Source organism: Cyprinodon tularosa, unplaced genomic scaffold (genome assembly GCF_016077235.1).
Source record: "Cyprinodon tularosa strain WSP-4 unplaced genomic scaffold, ASM1607723v1 ctg97, whole genome shotgun sequence".
In the NCBI taxonomy this organism is placed as follows: Eukaryota; Metazoa; Chordata; class Actinopteri; order Cyprinodontiformes; family Cyprinodontidae; genus Cyprinodon; species Cyprinodon tularosa.
The window spans coordinates 773970-796827 of NW_024039751.1; the positions used below are offsets into that span (position 1 = coordinate 773970).

Consider the following 22858-nt stretch of genomic DNA (forward strand, 5'->3'; position numbering starts at 1 on the left):
TTTTCTCATCTCACTCAATGTAACATTTTATGTCCAGTCTCTGGTGCAGGAATGTCTTAACATGAGGGATGTACGGTAGTAGCCCTCGTTATGGGTGCCTGTGGGATTATTTTTGTGACTCATTATGTTAGTAATCTTTTACTGGTTTGGAAAACATTTTACTTTTCATTCAACCTTCAAACCTTAACTTTAAAAACATACTTTAATGTATTTAAGTCCATAGTTTACCAAAGGAATATAACTGAAATCTGTCTGTAAGAATCAAATCTATATGATGTTCCCTGTTTGCAATGAAATAAAGAAATATTTTAAAGATCCTATTCACTGAGCTGCACACACATGGAAGAAAGACATTGTTTTTCACATGTTTGTTATTTTTATAGTATAGAAAGTTGTTTCTAAAGACCATTCCTCCATTCATATAAAAAGAAAAATCAGCTGAATTGATCCAACCCATGGCCGATGTTGAAACTGTTGGGCCATGCTTTGTGATTTTCTGAAAGTAGCCCCATCCACACGGTTCAGCCTGATTGGTTCACTGCTTAGAGGTGAGAAATTTGTCAAGGTTGGAATTAAGTGGCCTTCTCCCAAGACAATGGCAGAAGCCGCTCATTTGTAAATTCATTCAATAGTTTAAACAAACCAAAGAATCATTTCAAAGATCTATTCTTTAAACCCACGTCCTTTTGAAAAATAGTATAAAAAGTTAGACGAAAACTTTTTGTTAAATGTGGCCTTCTTTGAATGAATTATGGTGGACTCTGAAATTTAACTAACTTTGCCTAAACCTTGGAAAGTGAGTTATTTAGATACACCTGGCTGAAAAATTAGGAATATTCTAATGTGTCTTGTTGTTGGTTTAATTTGCTCTGATTAGGATTTATGCCCTTTAATGACACCAAGTCGAGTATAATTTTCACATTTCTGAGCTTTTGCCTGAAAGGAAATAACAAAAACAGGACTGCTGATCAGGAGCAACCCAGAAACCTCCAAGGCTTATAAATGGCAATTAACTGAAGCTATAAGTACATCCATATACCTGTCCGAAATAAAGGGGGCCTTACAACAATGTCAGCTTCTATTTTAAAATCAAGTTTGCTTTTCTCCATGCGAAAAAGTTCAGCGAGGATGTTGAGACATTTGAAAAGACAAGGTGGTGCTTTCAATCCAGCCGGTCCTTCAGTAAACTCAAAACTGAACTTACTTCTAAAACAAGATTTCAGCTTTTCTTTCACAATAATGACAATAATAAATTTTATTTAGAAGCGCCTTTCAAAAAGTCTCAGTCACCTTAAAAAAACAATAATGCAGATGACTGTTGCATAGGTTTGACCAAAGTAGACCTCTGTTCCATCCAGAGCTGCAACTAACAATTACTATATAAATCCAATTATCTGTCGATTACTTTTTTAATTAATTAATTAATAATCAGATAGCCAAAGATTCCTTAAAGAAGATTTTTTACTAAATTAAACCAGGTGAAACTAAAACTTTTCCCCTTGAGGAGTTCTGGATAGAGCATATTGACAGACGATAACGTTTATTGCAGAATATTGACATTTTTATTTTTTTAACAATCTTGGCATAGTTACTGCACTTAATGGCTTGCTCTGTCAACTAAATGCATGTTTTGGAGCTTCCATACCCCCATTTAACGATGAATCGATTACTAATTAATTGTTTCAGCCCTAACTCGTCTTTTTCTGACAGTGTGAGGCACAGTTGCGAAGAATTGCGAGCGGTCTGCAAGGCCCCTTTTACTTTTTTTTCAAATTGTTCCTGATATAAAGTCTACCTTTTGTGTTTTTTTGCTGATCATATGTCATCCAGTTGGCTCCACTGTATTTTAGTGGTTAAGACTGAACCAAGACCCTGGCATGGTGAAAACAGCATCATGCTGTGGGCCTGGTTCTCTGCCTGTGATACTGAAGCTTTTACAGGGTTCCCGCAGGTCCTTAAAAAGTCTTAAAAGGCATTGAATTCTTTATAATAAAACTAAGGCCTTAATTGGTATTAAAATGTCTTAAATCAGTCTTTTGTAGGTCTTAATTTTTAAAACATCATAAATAGGATTTTTTTTATTACGATTTATTTTGTAATCTAAATAAAACGTTAAAATTTTTTTTTTATTATAAAACAATTAAAAATAATGGCTCGCCATTGGTTGTCATCCAATGGCTTTTATTGGTTCCGTCTCGATAGCGGAACCAATAAAAGCGTTGTTGCCGCCGGGACATTTGGGAGATGCGGCATTAACTTTTTGTCTGGAAAATATGAGCGTAAGTGTACATGTAACGAAAATTGTCTATTCAGCCAAGATTTTTCTCCATGGCTAAAACCAGGGAACATACATGAGGCTCAGTGGATTTAGTGCAAGAAGTCATTCAAGCTCGGCACGATGGGAATTAAGGCAGTGGAGTTGCACATGCGAAGCGCGAAACACAAAGCGTCAAAATGGAGTTACCGAGAAACAGCCGGTATTTCTCAGTTTTGTTCCACCATTGTCTCTGCAACGCCTCCACTTATCACCAAATCAAAAATACTAAGAAAACAATACAAAGAAAAATAGCTGCAAAAAAGACTTAGCACTGGTTATGTTGTGGCTTTAAAACTGGTTTGTTTTGTTCCCTGCTAAAACAAAGTTTGTGAATTCAGTTAAATAATTGTTAAAATATATCTGTCATTTGTTTGTTTTTAGCTTTCTTCCTGTATGGGAAGCTTTTCAAAATTTGAAACATTGGTGCAGTGGTTTATGTTAAAATAAACCTTTGGGTTAAGTTGTCGCAAGCGGGTTTTTCTTGTGTTTCTTGTGAATTTGGTCTTAAATCTTTATTTCAACTGGCATTAAAAAGTCTTGAATTTAACTTGCCTTATGCTGTAGGAACCCTGTTTTAAAAAAAAAGTGGATGCAATAGCAAAAAATAAAAGGGAATCCTCTAATTCAACTTTCAACTTTTTTAGACAGCTGGATTTCCAAGTATGACACTTCTTCCAAAAAGGAAGATATCAGGATAACAAGTTGATGCATCACTGTTGATAAATAAATATTTCAATAACTATATTGATTGATTAGCCAATATCTTCATGTCTGTTCTCACTTTTCTATTATTACAATGTCCTCCTCACTCTTAAGGCCTTAAACTGGTCTATAATGAATTACAGGCATGCAAAATGTAAAGGTTTAATACTAAAATATAACATCCAATCGAAATTACATCCATACATTTGAATATTGTGATATAGTATGGGCTGCAGCAGATTCATAAATACATTTTAAATCTTGGTTTGGGTTTTATAACAAATGCTACTAAGTATTTTTCTGGATTGGCTTTATTAATTCCACAACCTCAGGTAAAAGGTTTGCAGGATAGAAGGTGGATAGCTTTTAAGAATATTGGTTGGTAGGAAAAGTGATTCATTCATTTTGGGTGTAGAAGATAAGAGGGTTGTCTTTCATGTAGGATATGAACTGCTGATAAAGTCTCTACAGAAAGCAGCTTAAGAAGATTTGAACTATCTAAATAATGAGGCGAGTCAATGCTGAAAATGAACGAGTGGTGAATCTTAAGTGGAAAAAAAAAATCTTCATTTGAACTGATCATCTTCTTTTTCTGGCTCTGTGGTTTGGTTTTATTGGACAGTCCTGAAAATGAACCACAGCTGGATGGTTTTTAAAAGTTAACACAAATGTGTGAATAATGGAAACGCATAAATTCAACTCTGATCTTCTGTTCTTTCAGATCATAGCTGGACAAAGCAAAGTCAGGCTGGGTTTCTTCCGAATTATCTAAACTAATATTTTATTCTCTAAATATTGAGTGGTGGTTGCCTTTCACTTTCCCTGTTTCAACTCAAGTTCTCCTGCTGGCTTCCAAGAACTGACTTTTACTTTCTGTTTTGCTGAAGGCAGTAGTGCAGCTGCTGATCACTGGATTTAAATCACTGCCTCTCTATAGGCAATCATTACATGCACAGGCATATTTGCCGATACCAATCAGCTTAAACTCTAACATTGTTGTTCCTTGCACGGTTCACACAACAGCTGGTTTGTTTTTCTTGACGTGATCTCCCGCTCTGTACTTGAGGCTGTGTGGTAGGCAGTCATTGACACGTCTGGCATTGCACAGTGGGAGAGTGGAGATCGAAAGGCATACTTTTATGTGTGTGAAACTTTTAACTCAGAGCTGGAAATTGGTGGATTTCTACTTGTGTCACGTCAGGTTTGCTTTTTTTTCCACCTCACATAAAAAACATCAAAACACAGTAGCTCTTAAATTTGTCATTTCTCTGTTTAAATGTTACAAAGCTAAGGGCCTCTTGAGTAACTATAAATATTGAAAGCTCTCTGTTAGAGTTTTACATATATATCTCATTGGAGCCTGAAATTGATTTGAAGTTGGCTGAAAGGAGACAAGCATTTTGAAACGCAAGCCCAGGGGGGGAATTCAGAGTTTCTTCTTTTCTTTTTTTTTCTGGATGAGATTAACATTCTCCTAATGTAAGATTGATAAAGGCTCGACATATCCTTCTGAGCTTTATCTTTTTCCCTTTTTCCCCCTTGGCGTGTTTGAGATATTCAGCTACGGCAGTCTTTCTAGGCACAGCATTTTTTTTTATTTTTTTTCTCTTCCTCCTCAAACAAAGCTGAAAATTGACTCATGTGCTACCCTGAGGGATATATTACCTGGAATTCCAGCTTTTTTTAACAGCTTACAAAAATATCAGCCATTACTTTTCAGACAAACAGCATCCAATATTACAAAGGATATCCCTCTCCTTATTTCCTTGGAACAGTTGCTGACCCATCATTGGTTGCTCACTTTGGTACTGTAAAAAGTCCCATTGTAAGCATTAAATCTAGTTAAAGAAAAGTATGAGTTAAAGATGTACAGAGCTTTGAAGCAACTTCTTGTTATACGTAGTAATGTGTTGTGTTGGCTTGCAAAGTGTTTTGTAATGAACTGACAGAGGCATTTGGTAACTTGCTCAAATTAAGCTATGAAATAAAATTTATGAAGACATTTTTGTGTTATTTTCCAACCAGGATTAGGAGCTGGAAGCAGATCTGGTGTGACTCATCAACCTGCCATTGCATTGAATTAGGAGCTTTATGCTGATTTGTTGGTATTTCTTGATTGTGAGACTGTTGGGATCGTTCAGACTGCAGGGCTTTTTTCAGATTTTGTTTTTTCTTGCTACTTAAATGTGTCCAGCATTTATTTCAGAATCCAGTCTGAGTGTTTCACAGTTCCAGCACGACCAACATGTGTAGGACAGTGTCCACTTCAGACAGTAGCTTAACGTTTATAGAAGATGTTGGCATTTCTGTGTTATTTTAAGCTGTCGACAGTATGATCAAATCATAAAAACAAGATCGTTAAAAGGACAGAATTCTGTGTTTTTTTGTGGAACAGTGACTGCTGTGCTGAAGAAGATTCCATTTCAATGAGTAGTCAAAGCCCGGATGACTGAGAGACTAAAGATGCTTTATAACCAAATCGGATATGTATCCTGATTTGCTACCAAAAATCGACTCCTTTCGATGTGGAGGAGAAGAGGCCTTTTCACACTTGGCTATGAACCGCCATGGTGCATGCTATAGGTCTTGGCAGGAGGGAGCCAGCAGAACCATATAGTCTGCAAAAAGCGGGGACGAGATCTGCTGGCCCCCAAACCAGACCCCTCCTGCCCTTTGCTGCACCTAGAAATCATGTCCATTAAGGTTATGAACAGGACCGATGACAAAAGGGCAGTGCTGTCTGAGCCCAACATGCTCCTGCAACTAGTACGTCGTTTTAACGGCACTGTCGGCTAAACTGCTGCTGCGCTCGTACAGAGACCAGATGGCCCCTAGTAAAGGGTGACCAACTCCATATTCTTAAAGCACCCCCACAGCGCACCACGAGGGACATGGTTGAATGCCTTCTACAGATCCACAAAATATATGTGGACCGGTTGGGAATGCTCACAAATGCCCTTGCAAAGCCTGCAGAGAGTTTAGAGCTGGGCCACTGTTCCACGGCCAGGACGAAAACCACACTTCTCCTCCTGAAGCTGAGGTTCGACAATCAGCCGGACTCTCCTCTCCAGCATCCTAATAGGCCTTTCTGGGGCGGCTGAGAAGAGTGATCCCTCTATAATTGGAACACACCCTCTGGTCCCACCAGAGGAACCACCACTCCAGGCTGCCAAGGGGCGCTGTCCCAAACTTCAACATGATGTTGAAGAGACATGTCAGCCACAACAGCTAGAGAACATCAAACTCTAAGGTACTCAGGGTGGATGTCGTCCTCCTCCGAATTCTTGCCAGTGACGAGTTTTTTGACCACCTCGTTGACTTCATCCTGGATGATGATGGAATCCAGTACCGAGCACCCAGTCTCTTTTTCCACCACAGAAGCCGTGTCAGTCAAATTGTGGAGATCCTCAAAGTATTCCTTCCACAGTCCAACGATGTCCTCTTCAACAAAAGGTTTCCAAATTTTATCAACAACACTGCACTGTAAAAACAGTCCTACATGAAAATTGTCTTATTTTAAGCAAAAAAATAAATAAAAATCAGACAATCAGGTAAGCAAATTTTGGATAAGCAAACTAATCCAACTTTAGACTTTGACAACTTTTATTGCCATTTTTTGTACACAGATTGTATACGAAAGAAAATGTTATTTTGTAGAGCTTTCAGACAGTAAATGAGCAGCAGTTTAGCAGTGAAATTAACATTTCCATTTCATAACGTGCAGCAGTGATCAAAGGTAAAAAGTATGGAAGAAAAAAGCATGGTGCAAAAATGCATTGATATAGAAGTTCAGAGCATTCCTAGAAGAATATATATAGTGCAAATATGCAGCTTGGGTAGAGACTGTGACTTGATATAGAGTTTTTTTGATTGAGAGATTTTTTTCCAACAGGGTTAGGGTTAGGGGCTCAAGACCCGCAGCGCTGTGATGAAATGTCTTTTATGGAGGGGAGAACAGCCCCGATGGTCTTCTCTGCATTTCTCAACACCCTTCTCATGTTCTTCTAGTCTGCTCTGCAGCCTCCACACCACACAGTAAGATAAATGGTCAGAACACTTTCTATGGTGCTCCTGCAGAAAGTAGTGAGGCTGGATGGGGCAGGTGGGCTCTTCTGATCCTCCGCAGGAAGTACCCTTTTAACCAGTGAGGTGGTGTTTAAATTCCAGGTGAGGTTGTCTGTGATATGCACCCCCAGGATTGGTGCTGCTGATCACTTCTACAGCTGAGCTGTTGATGAGTAGTGGAGCGTGGTTAGGCTGGTCCTCCCTGAAGTCAGCGATGAGGTTGTCCATCTTGATATTAGAAAACAAATTCAAAATGAAAGAGATTTGTGCTTATTACAAGCAAAACAAAATCGTTTAAGAAATATTTACTTAGGATGAGTATTCTTCTTTCTTGAATTATCTTTTTTTTCTCAGTCTAACGAATGTTTTTTTTACAGTGAAACATGTCGATGTGCTATTTGAGAAATATGCTTTCTCAATTCAGCTGATTTCAAGACTGTTTTGCTAATTTTAAGAACTTATACCTTGATTTTAGATTTTCATGTTTCCCAAAAAAGGACAACTTTCTTAAAACGGGCTATATTCTTTCTTGATTGAACCAAGGTCATCAGCTCTCTACTCCCACTGAAAACAGTGCAAAGCACTGCTTCCCCTTTGGGAGTTGCTGGACAGTTGGCCGGAATCGCTTGGAGGCCGGATGGTGGTCTTTGTTCGGGGCCTCTCCAAACTCCTGCTAGGCCAGTATACCTCTGTTATTAAAGTCACCACTTCTGGAGCCCTCAGGCTTGAAGTTAAGCTTCTAATTTCTTTAATCCCCAATGATTTATATTTTTTAGTTGTCCCCACTTTTTTTTTTAACGCAATCAATTTGAGGAAACTGTTAAACCATTTAAGTATCCAAAACTCTTATAGAAGTTTCAAATGTTTAGACTTAGAGACTTAGACCTATTTTATTTCGTCATTTTATATACACACCTGTACACAAAAAGAAATTTTGTTAAGAACAGCTCTCTAGACCTGATTGTCTTTCTTGGCGATGCTGTTAATCTTGAATCTTAAAAGGCAAAAAAGCAAGCTGAGCTACAATACTGTACATGATTGTAAGCTTGTCGGCCTGCTTTTGCAGTTCTTGCTGATGTATCTCCACCAAATTTCCTTGTCCTTTTTGGCCAGTTCCTCCTCCAGTAGGAGGAGTTTTCGTACTACCTTATCGAGGGTGTGCTCTAGTGACTCTTTTTTCTGTCGCAGAGCGACAAGCCCACGGTCTCGTTCAACCTTGTTTGCCCTTAGAGTCGCAGTCTTGCCATCTTTTTCTATTGGCATGCCTTTGAAAGTAGCAAACCTTATTGATGTCTGAGGTTCAAAATCCTTAATCTTTTGTGGTAAACCTTTTTTAATATTCTCCTACTCTGGAGAGAATAGAGGCGAGCATTACTTCAAATTGGGTGGGCGCTTTAAGGAGATAAAGGCAACCTTTGACTTATTTGATTTTATTTATTTATTTTATTTTTTCAATTTGATAAAATCATATGAAAACATTTTGTTTTAGCCTACTGTTGTGTTTCTGTGGAAAGAAAAAATCTCAAATTAAATTGTTAATATGTATATATTCCCATCATATGAGCATATCTTTTATACCCTGGCTAATGAAAATTTTATTCTGCCACTCTTATGAAATACTTCTCTCTTTGTTTTCTTAATATTGTTGCTTTACAAACTGAAAAGAAACACAATTTATGTTAGCGTATTTTTTAATCTGGCCTTGTGTTCTTATTCATTTGTCTCATTGGAAAAGACAATTTGAAAGATGACCTCAGATTTTCTATCTTGGAGCTGTAACTGAAATGCATTTGCAGTTTATAGAATTGGCAAACAGCCTTTAGCTTTCTGCAGCATTTGGCCATCTGGTATGAAGAATTAAAGATGCTTTCAGATGGAGAGGGGTAGAGATACATTTCTTCGATTTTATTTGGAGGAAACGAGACAAGCAAATGAAGTGGAAGACATTGCAAGATTGTATTTTTTATTTAAATCCATCCACCCCCAGCCACAGTCATCATCCACCCACCCACCAATCTAACCATCCAACTATCCATACTTTAAAAAAAGAAATAAATAAAATTCCTTCTTGCTCATATTCCCCACTTTCCCAAATGAAATTCCCATCCACCCTGACAAAGTTAAATCAATTTAAAAACAAAAGGTTCTTATTCAACCACCCACTAAAAACCTGGTGCCATCCATCCCACATAACCTTCTGGAAACAAACACTCCCTTTAGGTGTTCCAACCTATACAATCCACTGATCAGTCAAACACAAGTTGTATTCTCCCACCTGACCAAAAAAAATAATTAAAACCAAAAACCAGCCCACCCCAACCAGGTCCATCAACCAACCAATCTTTTCCACTCTTATCTAGCCAACAACATTCCATTCGCTGAATTGATTAAAAAACACATCCAGTCGAAACCAAATCCCAACCAACCACTAATCCAAAGACCAATTCCATCCCAGCACAACACTGAAAATCAATCCTATTCACCTTGTTTACTAAAAACTGAAACAAGCTAAAGAAAAAAAAAACAGAAACAAACAAAAAAAAAAAACAATCCTAATCTCCCTTATGACTGATTTTTGGATATAGATGGGATTGTGTTCAATCTTGACCGATAAGCCAATCTAAGGTTTAAGTTTTGAGAATAACTCAGGATGCATGAAAATTCCACTGGTAAAATGTTTACCAATATAGACATGTTAGACATCATTGGAAAGCTTAGATTCTCCACAATTCACTCACCAAGTTCCTTTTATGGACACAGCAAGCACCAGGGTGCAAGGGCACCAGGGTGCAATTAACACAGATATAGCAGCATGTCAAAATGTAAACATGACAAAGCAGCTGCAGCTACATACCTTTTAAGGCATCCATAAGCCGTTTTATAAATCCAATCTTCAATTGTTTGTACTCCATTCATCCATAAGGGTCCACAGATTAAAAGTAATCCAGCATATTTGTAATAAAAATATCACCCATAACGTTCGGTTGTTGACTTCAGAAAAGTCTGATCATAGCTTATTCTCAGCATCTTGCTAATATTTACTTCCTAATACTTATTTCCTCGGTTGTTAGCCCGTGATGTTTGGTATGGTTCTTTACATCGTCTTATCTACAAGACACAAGTGTCTGCATATTTTTATGACGCGATTTGAGCCAGATATAGTCCCCAAAATCTCACACAGTCAGCCAGTGACGTGCGCTTTTTACCTGTTAATAAGTCCGGTTGTTGTTCGTTGAGATCACGTAGGCTGTTGCACTTTGTAGCCAAGGAAATAAGGTTTCGAACAAGCCTACATGTGCCTAGGGTATTCAAAGGGGTACCGTGTAAACAGGCTTGCGTTAGAAAGACACCAACCCAGTCTCATGGGAAAATGTACCCCCACTACGTTGGTCCACACTGCAAAACGTAGTGGAGGTACATTAATGGCCATTTTTTGTGGTACTGTTACGTTTCTTCTGCCTATACGCTTTCTATTGTTTTACGTGCTAGTCACGTGACTTTCAAGATTCCAGCTGGGAGAAGAAAAAAATATATATAGATGGCCGACATTCGCTCATTTTTTTGTGCAAAGATTAATAACTTGAGTTTGTTTTTGCATTAAAATGAGTTTTGATTACATTTCTAGTGAGAAATGTATAGTTTGTTGCCAGAATATTTACTCAGGGAATGTACATATTCACTTGCTTGTTCGTTTCTTGCAAAGATTTTTCAAGATAATGTGAAACTGTAACATTTTGGTATAAACATGGCTGAAATTTCTCTAACTTTTAGTGGGAAAATCAATAATTTCAATCAGTTTCTGCATTTAAATGGGTTTTGATTACATTTATAGCGAGAAGTGTAGGGTTTATTTACATAATATTTACTTAGTGAACATACATAATCACCCGCTTGCTAGTTTTTGCTACGGGTTTTCGGATCTCGTCAGGATTATGTGAAATTGCACCGTTTTGGCTGCTACCCATCGCCTAGCATTTAGCTGCCGCCCCGATTCAACATTGAATTCTTTGTGATTTAACTCCATCTGACGGATCAAACCCTCGCCACTGCGTGCATTGCGTCTGAGGTTGATTTTCAGATCAATGCATTACGTCGTGGCATACGGGAGAAACTAATTAAACTAGTTTAAAAAAGGATCATGGGTTAAGATCGGATGTGTTTTATTTGGAAATCTACCGGATCCTTTGTGCATTTAACTTCCTGTTTGGTGCGATCTCATTGATGGGTTTTGACCAGATTTTGACCAAAGAGGAACTAAAAAAAAAAAAAAAAAAACAATTTAAATACACAACCAGCATATCTGGAATCAATGACAGAGAGCATACATAACCACCCGCTTGCTAGTTTTTGCTACGGTTTTTCGGATCTCGTCAGGATTATGTGAAATTGCAACGTTTAGGCTGCTACCCATCGCCTAGCATTTAGCTGCCGCCCCGATTCAACATTGAATTCTTTGTGATTTAACTCCATCTGACGGATCAAACCCTCGCCACTGCGTGCGTTGCGTCTGAGGTTGATTTTCAGATCAATGCATTACGTCGTGGCATACGGGAGAAACTAATTAAACTAGTTTAAAAAAGGATCATGGGTTAAGATCGGATGTGTTTTATTTGGAAATCTACCGGATCCTTTGTGCATTTAACTTCCTGTTTGGTGCGATCTCATTGATGGGTTTTGACCAGATTTTGACCAAAGAGGAACTAAAAAAAAAAAAAAAACAATTTAAATACACAACCAGCATATCTGGAATCAATGACAGAGAGCGACTGGGACCAGAAGTTTATTAATTTCTCCCCACTGATTTCCATTCAAAATGTTTTCGATCCCACCGGGCTCTAGGGAAGGGGCGTGCATACCGCCACCTACTGTTCATGAGTGTGTAGCAACATTGTTTTACATCTATTAAATTCTATTTTTTAATTTTGTATTCTGAAGATAAATAAATAATGCTTTCCTTAATCTATAAATATCTTTTATATTTCCTTTATTTCCCAATAATCCTTTAAGACTCCATTCTTGGCCTGTCCTCTTTTCAATTTCTTCCTTTCAGGTCCAGATGTTTTACAGTTCATCAATACGTGTTCTATATTTTCTATCTCTCCACATCCTTCACATTTATCATTATTTTTCCTCCCTATTAAGTATAAATTGTCATTTAAATAAGTATGACCTACTCTTAATCTGATCATTATTATCTCTTCCCTTCGGTTTCTCTCATTAATATTTCTATTTAATACTGACTTTTGTACTTTATATAACCTTCTTCCTTTTTATCTTCATTCCACCTTTTTTGCCATTTTTCAATTTTTTTCCTCTTAATAAATGATTTTCCTTCCCCTTTCCCTAAAGGAATTGTAATTGTTATTGCCTCCTCTAATTGCTAATTTGTCTACTACTACTACATTTTCCCACTCTGACCTTTTAAGGTTAGCATATTGACCAGAAGCTGACACCAAAAATAAAGCAATCGATTATGTACAACAATATGCTACATTTAATGAAGACTAATACAGATTTTACTCTCTTATAAGAATTAGTTTTAGGTTTTATAGGGGAGAGTTTGTATCGGCAGTCATCTGGGAATCTTTTATGTATTTACTGGTAAAGAACAACCTCTCAACCCATTTAATGTAAATGTTGCGTCGAACCAGAAAGTTATTTGAAGAGCATAGATGCATAAATATATGCATAGCTTTAACAAGGGCCTCATGAAGGTCTGTTCTGTTATTCTCTTTTGGAGAATATAGACATTGTGGGCATTCATTTCCCTGATAAGCTGGTGAAGATTCGTAGACATCCAGGTCATAATCATTCCAAAAAAAAAAAAAAAAAAAAAAAAAAAACTTTGGACTTTGCTTTTCGAGTTTGAAGACTTCCCATTCAGGACGTTTTTCAATTCAAAATTACAGTAGCCCAACAAATCCTTGTTTTGGCTAAGAAAATATGCAAATTTAACCTGATGCCTGATCCCAATAGCTTGACTCTGAACCGAATTTTATCCCTATTACTTTTTGGCCACATGCACATTATTGTGCTGCCTGGTCAACCCTATGAAAATGTTCTGGAACTGCCACTGAACTGACACCCAATGCATGGAGGGTAACCCAAAAAGGGCCATTGTTAGAGAAACTGGGTGCCTACAAAGTGCTGTTTTCAAGCTAATTAATGGAAAGTTAGGTGGAATGAAAAGTAGACAAATAACAATTACAATTCCTTTAGGGAAAGGGGAAGGAAAATCATTTATTAAGAGGAAAGAAATTGAAAAATGGCAAAAAAAAAGGTGGAATGAAGATAAAAAGGAAGAAGGTTATATAAAGTACAAAAGTCAGTATTAAATAGAAATATTAATGAGAGAAACCGAAGGGAAGAAATAATAATGATCAGATTAAGAGTAGGTCATACTTATTTAAATGACAATTTATACTTAATAGGGAGGAAAAATAATGATTAATGTGAAGGATGTGGAGAGATAGAAAATATAGAACACGTATTGATGAACTTTAAAACATCTGGACCTGAAAGGAAGAAATTGAAAAGAGGACAGGCCAAGAATGGAGTCTTAAAGGATTATTGGGAAATAAAGGAAATATAAAAGATATTTATAGATTAAAGAAAGCATTATTTATTTATCTTCAGAATACAAAATTAAAAAATAGAATTTAATAGATGTAAAACAATGTTGCTACACACTCATGAACAGTAGGTGGCGGTATGCACGCCCCTTCCCTAGAGCCCGGTGGGATCGAAAACATTTTGAATGGAAATCAGTGGGGAGAAATTAATAAACTTCTGGTCCCAGCCGCTCTCTGTCACTGATTCCAGATATGCTGGTTGTGTATTTAAATTGTTTTGTTTTTTTTGAGTTCCTCTTTGGTCAAAATCTGGTCAAAATCCATCAATGAGATCGCACCAAACAGGAAGTTAAAGGCACAAAGGATCCGGTAGATTTCCAAATAAAACACATCCGATCTTAACCCATGATCCTTTTTTTAACTAGTTTAATTAGTTTCTCCCGTATGCCACGACGTAATGCATTGATCTGAAAATCAACCTCAGATGCAACGCACGCAGTGGCGAGGGTTTGATCCGTCAGATGGAGTTAAATCACAAAGAATTCAACGTTGAATCGGGGCGGCAGCTAAATGCTAGGCGATGGGTAGCAGCCAAAACGTTGCAATTTCACATAATCCTGACGAGATCCGAAAACCCGTAGCAAAAACTAGCAAGCGGGTGATTATGTATGTTCACTAAGTAAATATTATGTAAATAAACCCTACACTTCTCGCTATAAATGTAATCAAAACCCATTTAAATGCAGAAACTGATTGAAATTATTGATTTTCCCACTAAAAGTTAGAGAAATCTCAGCCATGTTTATACCAAAATGTTACAGTTTCACATTATCTTGAAAAATCTTTGCAAGAAACGAACAAGCAAGTGAATATGTACATTCCCTGAGTAAATATTCTGGCAACAAACTATACATTTCTCACTAGGAATGTAATCAAAACTCATTTTAATGCAAAAACAAACTCAAGTTATTAATCTTTCCACAAAAAAATGAGCGAATGTCGGCCATATATATATATTTTTTTTCTTCTCCCAGCTGGAATCTTGAAAGTCACGTGACTAGGACGTAAAACATTAGAAAGCGTATAGGCAAAAGAAACGTAACAGTACCACAAAAAAATGGCCATTAATGTACCTCCACTACGTTTTGCAGTGTGGACCAACGTAGTGGGGGTACATTTTCCCATGAGACTGGGTTGAAGACACAGACAGCTGCGACTGGAGCCATGCGCGCAGCTCCAAGCTGAATGATAGCATCGGCCCTATTTTTTTTTTAAGTTTGGACGCTTTTTATTACAATGCTTAAAGCTGAAAAAATAAAATAAAATGCAGCTCAGAAAAGGCACTCCTGCTTATTTTAGCTCTAAAATCAGAAGTTTCACTATCTTTTATAGATTTTTATGTTATAGGTGTAAAAATTCTATATTTTGTTATACAAATTCTGGAAAAAAAAGGTGGAAATACTAGCTTTATAAATGTTTTGTGGCCATCAAAATGCTTCAGTGTTATTATATGGTTCAAATAGTAAAGCAAAGCATAGTAAAAGCATTTTGCACAATTGGGCACATTTGGAGAGGTTTGGAGACACTGGTGATACAAAGTTCAAAACCCCACAGCTCTGGAACTGTTGTAGCCAGAGATCTGAAAATTTCTGCATTTGTTTAGAACATGTAGAACAAATGTAATAATATTATGAGATATGCCTTTTCTCAAGCATGTCTTTATTACTGCTGTTCAAAAAAGACCTATTATTTCCGAGAATAAAAAAAAAAAAAAAACTACTCTGAGTCATGTTTGAACTGATGCAGCTTGGTCTTGTGTTCTACTCACCCAATTTATTTTTTTAATAATTTATACATTTAGAAACTAGAGGGTTTTAGCTTTCAAATAATGTATTGCACCTGTAAGTTGGACTTGCAGTTCCTGAGTTATTTGCTTTTCTATTTGGGTATGCAAAATAGGTGAGAATTTCCCAAAATGAGGTGGATGTTAAGAGGCTAAAGTCCCATCTTGCTATTTAACCATCAATATAAACCCCTTATGAGCTTTTGTATTCACCCTAATTGCAGTCTCCCTCATGCAATGTTTTAAACAAAAACCCACCAACCTGCCCATCCAACCACTATAGACAGGTATACTCTGTATTATTTGTATACTGCTCCTCTCACATAGAACATGTTCATAGAGATTGCTTTATGAAATCACCAACCACATGGTTCATACAATAATTCAGTATTCATTTCAAGCCCTGCATGGGCTCCTTTGCTGCAATAGGAGACTAGCTTCCTGCTTATAGTGCATTATTGGAAATCTATACCTGTCAGTTTTTTGGGGGCTTTTTTGGTGCAAAAGACAAAAGGTCTATGTCACAACTTAAGTGTGTGAGTACTGATTAGTGAATCCAATGAAAATGTTTTTAAACTGTGGTCTATAAGTTGGGCAGTCAATTATCCAGACAACTGTGCCCACTGAAAGGCAGGAAGGTTCACCAAAAGATGAAGAAGGTGGTGGCGATGGCGTGGAACAGGTTTAACCTTAAACTAGGAATTGGTTTCCTAATTCGGCAAAGTCAAGTCCTTCATTATGCCAAGCTAATGGTTCAAAGTAAAATAAGAAAACAGTCTTCCTATTCAAAAGAGTAGCGGGCAACAATCAATAACTGAGATGGACATTATAACTTGTTGTGTCACTTTTCTCTTCCCCTCCATTTACAGCCTTGACCCTGGTACCAGCTTCACTAGAGGCTCAAGGGCTGTTTATATGCCTGCAGCAGTGGGTTGCAGTTAGGTTGTCGCGGGTATGACACAGGTACTTTTGATTTATGCCCAATTTTGAAGCGTGGTCTGCGCTGTTATTCCACGCCACAACGCCGGAAGGGACAATCACGAACTAGATACGATTGTGGGTCTCCGTGTATCGGTTTGACAAGCGTGTTCGCTTTGTTAGTCTACAAACCCTCATCCAATGCCGGACGACACACAATTCACCTGTGAGTGTTCCCAAAAGACTGGCCTTGGCGCTGTGTGTTTTGACTTCGAGTGCAAACCAACGGACCGTCGCACAGAGCAACAAACTAGCATCCTGTACGGTGTCCGGGATAGTGTCCGCGGTGCACTAGGCGTTGTGGACGGCACTGCAGCCAGAGTTTCTGCCATTAGGTACCAAACAGGAAATACGCATAGTGTAGAACAGATGTAGAATTGACCAATCAAAGGCCTCCTTTCTCTCTTCCTTGCGATGCTATCTGTGGCACTGTCTGCGGTCACCTACAATTTTGGGGAGGTGCACCAGATTTTCTGCGGAAGGGGGGGGCATATCTGAGTCAACTGCAGCACACGCAGACAACCTGGTTTCTTGGATGGTAATTGAAAACTTTAAAGCAAAAAATAAGTAGATTGTTAAATAAATAAAAGTGAGATCAAGACTGATCAGAATGCTTTATGTGGGTAGATTACGGTAAAACTGAATAAAATAAAAAAGCATAGCAGAAAATATAAATCTTGGCCTACTGAAATCACATGAAAGGACCCCAGACCAATTATTGAGTTTATGTACTGTGGAGTACCTTGACCTACTTTTTAAATAACAAATCAGATTTGATCCCTTTAATTTCATAAAAACAAATCACAAATTATAGAAATTACTTTTAAGTTCTTCCATTTATTTTGCTGATCCTGTCTTCGAATAGATCTTTATTCAGAAAACAACTAAATCCAAGCTGTGAAACCTGATGTTCAACAGTGAAACTTTAACACGCAAAATGTTTGCAGCTTGTGGTTTTACCCATTCTGCTAGTTTCAGTTTTGAATCGACATCTGAGAATAAAAAGGGACGGGCTGATGTCACTGAACTACGGTAGCCCAAAAAGTGCACTGCTGCAAAAAAAGCAAAAAAAATCTCATTACTAATTGGCTTGACGTGCCAATTTGCAAATAATGTGCCGTTACGTATGTTAAAAACAACATTATGGAGTAATCTAGATCTATTAGAGCAGAATTTTGTTTCAGTTAGTTTTAATTTTCAAACTACAGGAATTCTTTTCAAATCATCATTTTGTTTGTGATGAATCTGTATAATATGAGCTCCATTTTCCCATATTAGAAATAAACTTTTCGATTTAAAGTTCTAAACATGGTGAGTAGAGAGGAATAAACCCTGGACTGTGAGGAGAGAAAATGTGAATCACTGAGGAAACTATTAACAGCGAGCTCCATGTGTTTGAACTCTGTATGGGTCAACGCTGCAGCTGAAGTTTTAGAGCTCCTGAAATGACCAACTCCCCTGAATGCAAGGACTAAAACTCTGAAACTCCAGTTAGTTTGATAATTCAACTGCAAAAAAAGTAGAGTGAATAATATGCTAATTCTTCCTTTCAGCTTGCAATGACTCACCCAAGTCACCACCTCAACTTTGGCATGAATCCTGATCATGCTCGCAACTCGCTCTCCAACTGTGGCATCCGCCAGCCCAAATATGGCGACAGGAAGGTCCACCACATGTACATGAGGAAAAAAGGTTGGCATCGCTGCATGTATAGTTAAAGGCAGATGTTTCCAGACACTTTGAGAAAACTGTAACCATTTTAAACTCTGACATAAAATCGTGATACTTCTTAAGGATTACCATGAAATCACGATTTGCTGAATTTCAGATGGCTGAGAGAACATGTTATTTCCTTGCAGTTTCATAGTTTACATACACTAAGATCACTGTGCCTTTATATAATTTGGGAAAATCTAAATGTCTTTGTCATGTATGTGTGAGCTGGAAAGTTTGCCTCCATTTAAAGCAGTAAGGTTAAAACAGAGGAAGATGTATTTTAAGGCAGTAGTCAGACACACTTTAGCCTTGTGCAAATCCACCAAGATAATTGAATAACAATTAAAGAATCAATTTTCACAATATGGACCTTAGAAAAATGTATAAGAATAACATAATAGTGAAAAGTTAAAAGACAGACAATAAAATACTGTACTGTAGTGTTTTAACAATATAAATGCTGTGCAACTGGATAATAAATAACCAATATATAGATAGGAAAATTTTTATAGTAATGGATATTTGAAAATAGCAGCAACATCAGATGTGCAAAATGACAGCAGAATTTTATTTAACTGACTAAGGTTGAAACTGTGCAGAAATCAACATAAATGTAACAACTTATTAATGGGAACAGTGGTGGTTATTGAGTCTTAAAGCTGCTGGGAAGAAGGATCTGTGATAACGCTCCCTGGTGCATTTAGGGTGCAGCAGTCTGTCACAGAAGGAGATCTCCAGTTCAGCACCAGCTTCATGCATGGGGTGGGAGATGTTATCCAACAGAGATGTTCATTTAGTTAGGATCCTTTTGTTTCCCACTTCCTGCACTGAGTCCAGAGGGCATCCAATCACAGAGCTGGCCTTCCTGATCAGCTTATCCAGCCGCTCTCTCTCAGCAACAGATTAGTCACTGCTCCAATAGCAAGCAACAAGGGAACATCTAGATATTATACATAACAGAACATATACACAGCAAGAGGTTGATGTATTTTTGTGAAAAATATGTGACTCTGCCCCAAACTGAAAGGAAAAGGTTTGGCAAGGCATGGAAAGAGCACACCATGAATGGCAGGGATACATAACGTGGTCTGACATGGAGTGAAAGGGCACTGAGAGAAAAGGAAACTTTTCCTTAGAGAATTTTAAAAAACGCCACATTAGAGTTTAGAGACATTTTCCCTTTCTCCGAGGAACCTAAGATTGAAGAGTACCATTCCCATTGTTAAGCACAGGAGTGGCAGAATGTTCCTTTTCTTGCAGAATGGTCAAATACAGAACAGATTTGAAGTTGGAGTTGAAGTTTGGTTTCTCACGGATGGACAAAGCACCAAACCTGAAAGTAGCTTAGCGGCAACAAAGTCAGTGGCCATCACAAAGCTCTATTATCAGTGCAAATATAAAAGCAGAGATCTAGAAACCTGATCCAGTTTATATTCGGTCAGGGAAGCTGGTAGACATTAGACCAAACTAATGCGAAGCTCGTAGAGACATGATCATAGTATAAATTGCTGAGGAAATTGATCATATAGGTAGTCCTAGTTGAGCTAAAGTCAGATTTATGGTTATTCATTAAAGGGAAATAATGTCTCCACAGTGCATGTAAATATCAGTGTTCTTCTTTGTCTCTTCTGTCCACCATTAACACTCTTCCCTCTGGCGGATCGCTTCTTTCCAGGAATCAACACATTGATTAACATCATGTCCCGTCTGGGGCAGGATGACCCCTCTCCCTCCAGGTAGGCCGCCCGCTGGCTCATATCTGCTCATACCATCACTGACCACAGGCGCAATCAGAGGGGCAATTTATGTGATTAATACACCCGGCAGGGCCGCTGACAAGAAAATTAACTCTAGCTGTGGGACGGAGGCGTATCTCAGGGGGAATCGGAATGAGCAAATTTTTAGAGCCGCTTATGACTGGAAATGAGCTGCAGTTATTCTCAGATCCAGTCATCGGCTGCATACGTCTTTGTTCCCTACGACCGTCTTCACATCTCCACCTTTTGTTCTTTTTTTCTATCCTCCCCTCCACCTCCAGGATCAATCACAACGAGCGACTGGAGTTCCTGGGCGACGCTGTTGTGGAGTTCCTCACCAGGTGAGACGGCTCTGGCTCCTCTTTGATAGAAGCAAACATTAATTGAAGCCGACTGCAACACTGTCAGCCTTTCTTCCTGTTTTTCCCTTTCCTCACCAAGTCCCTCCATATCAATGCATGCCTCCCTGTCTCTTAGCCATCCTTTTCTCCATACTTATCATTTATGACGCTCATTCACTGGTAATTTAACCCCCAACCTCATCACCCACCTTACTTTAGCAGCTTGAAATCCTGTGACAACTTTCAATTAGCTTCCCAGCATTGCTGAGTGTTAGCTCCCAGGTGATTGGAGGCCCTGCTGTCCAGCACTTACCTATGCACACTTGTAATTAAATATATAGATATTTCTTTATAGTATGTATCTAATTGAGGCTGTTATAAATTCCTCACACCCCCTATTCACTAACTCTACCAACATCAACTCCTGTGAGATGAAAGGCTGCTGAGAAACAGAAACAGAATAGCCTTTTTTCCTTACAGTGGCCAAAAAAAGGGGAAATTCAATTAATCACTAAAATATCCAGTTCAGCACAAATACTTGCAGTCGGCCCTTTTCATTATTTTCCTCACAGCGGCCAGATTTTCTTGCAATCTTTTGAAGTGCTCTTGATGGATCAGTTCTTCAAACTTTCTGCAGGTTTTTCAAAGTAATCCTTTGAACACGGCCTTCTTGATTATCCGTTTTAAGGCCTGGACCCTCAGATTTTCACACTCGGCCATGTCTCCATCTTTTCCCAAATAAACTTTGGTTTCTTACCTATAAATAACACCTTTAACACAAGTGTACCTGACTGTTTAGTTCTATGATTTATTGATTGTTTCTTCAGATAATTTTCTAAAAGCCTCATAAAATACCCAATTTTCATGCATTTAGCTGCTGGTCCTGGTTTGGTGCGTTATCGCTTCAAATGGGGGTATTTTATGTCTTTGAGTCACATAGATATAAAAAAAACAAAAAAAACTTGAACTGTGAGCTTTAAGAACTAGTGCATTTAGATGTGCAGTCTATTTAAAATGAAGTGAGATGAACTGCATCTGCTCATCTTCAAAGGAATATGTTTCCTATTGGGTAATTTAGAACCCTATCTAGAAGATAATGGCTTATTTAGGCATAAATAAGTTTCCTAAATCCAATAGATAAACCGACAACCAGTCCAAAACTGGATCTGCAGAGGTTTGATCAAAGACATATCAGAAATGCGTTATTTAAAAAGCTGAAGAGGGTAAACAGATCTTAAAACTGTAGCATGTTCCGGTTTGAACGTCACCGTGATGGCCACGCTGTGAACGGGCTCCCGAGAGAACCTAAGAAATTGAAAACCCAACCCCACTCAAACGAGGAAAACATATCTATAAAGGTGAAAAAAAACTGGGGTGAGCGAAATGCTTCAAAACCGATGCTTTGTGGTGACAAAAGCGAGCGTTTAAAGTTGAGAAAATATCGCTAGCATTTCAGCTAATGCTAATCGCTATTCATTTCGAACGCCTGCCTTGAAGAAATACCGCTGCATTCTCTGACTTGAGCTAAGCAACCAACAGAGACACTATGGCTGAATGGGAGACCGTATTGCAGCGATTAAAAGGCTTCCGACAAGAAAATAATGCACATTTGGGGGAAATCAAAGATGAAATTCGTAAGGTAAACGCCAGACTGGATGAGGCTGAGGATCGGATTGAAAAAGCGGAGGAGAGGATTTTAACCACGGAGGACGCTGTCACTGAAATAATGAAGCTACAGTTAAAGCTGGAAGATAAGCTAATGGACTTAGAAAGCCGTACACGAAGAGAGAACATACGCATTTATGGTGTGCCCGAGGCGGCAGAGCGGGACACGGCATCGATGGGTGACTTTGTAGAGAGGTTGCTCCGTGAGGGCTTGGCGCTATCACCAGAAGAGCTCGACATACACATCGAACGGGCTCACCGCTCTCTAGGCCCTCCGCCCCCAACCGACGCTCCCCCGCGATCTATTATTGTGAAGTTCCTCAGTTTTAAAACCAAAGAACTTATCCTTCGCAAGGCATGGCAGAAAAGAGGATTTACTTGGAACGGCAGCCAAGTGAATTTGGACCATGATTACCCTCCTCTGATTCTGAAAAAACGAAGAGAATACGCAGACGTGCGCAAGATCCTGAAGGAGCAACAAATCCCTTTTCAGACCCTCTTTCCTGCCCGGCTGAAGGTGAAATATGGCGATGAAACAAAGGTCTACAACACGGTGGTGGAAGCTACCGAAGACATGTCCAGTAGAGGCTACGCTGTGCGGGTCGTTAAGTCACCAGAAACGGTCCTGGAACAACTGAAGCAGCTGACCTGGAGCAGAGTACGCGGCGGACTGAGGAGTGGGCCAGCAAACAAGAGACAGGACCCCGCAGCCGGCTACAAAGAAAAACTCAGAGCCTTCAAGAGGACATCTCCCACACGCAAGGAAAATTAAGGTTTATCCACTCTGTTATTAAGAACTAGAACTCGCATTTGGTTTATGATGTACAATAAGTAAATAAGACAGGTTTCTCGTGGTGCTCCCTACGCTGAGGCCACAGCCACTAAGGGCCCCTTCATTATTC

General features: G+C 38.5%; 1 protein-coding gene across 1 annotated transcript in view; it reads left to right on the forward strand.

The window, feature by feature from the left end:
- drosha (drosha ribonuclease III) overlaps positions 1 to 22858 on the forward strand; it is a 235815-nt gene that overhangs the window by 83702 nt on the left and 129255 nt on the right. The window contains exons 18-20 of the mRNA XM_038275611.1: positions 18031 to 18169; positions 19869 to 19929; positions 20232 to 20291. Coding sequence (XP_038131539.1) covers positions 18031 to 18169; positions 19869 to 19929; positions 20232 to 20291 — 260 coding nt within the window. The remainder of the gene's footprint in view (positions 1 to 18030; positions 18170 to 19868; positions 19930 to 20231; positions 20292 to 22858) is intronic.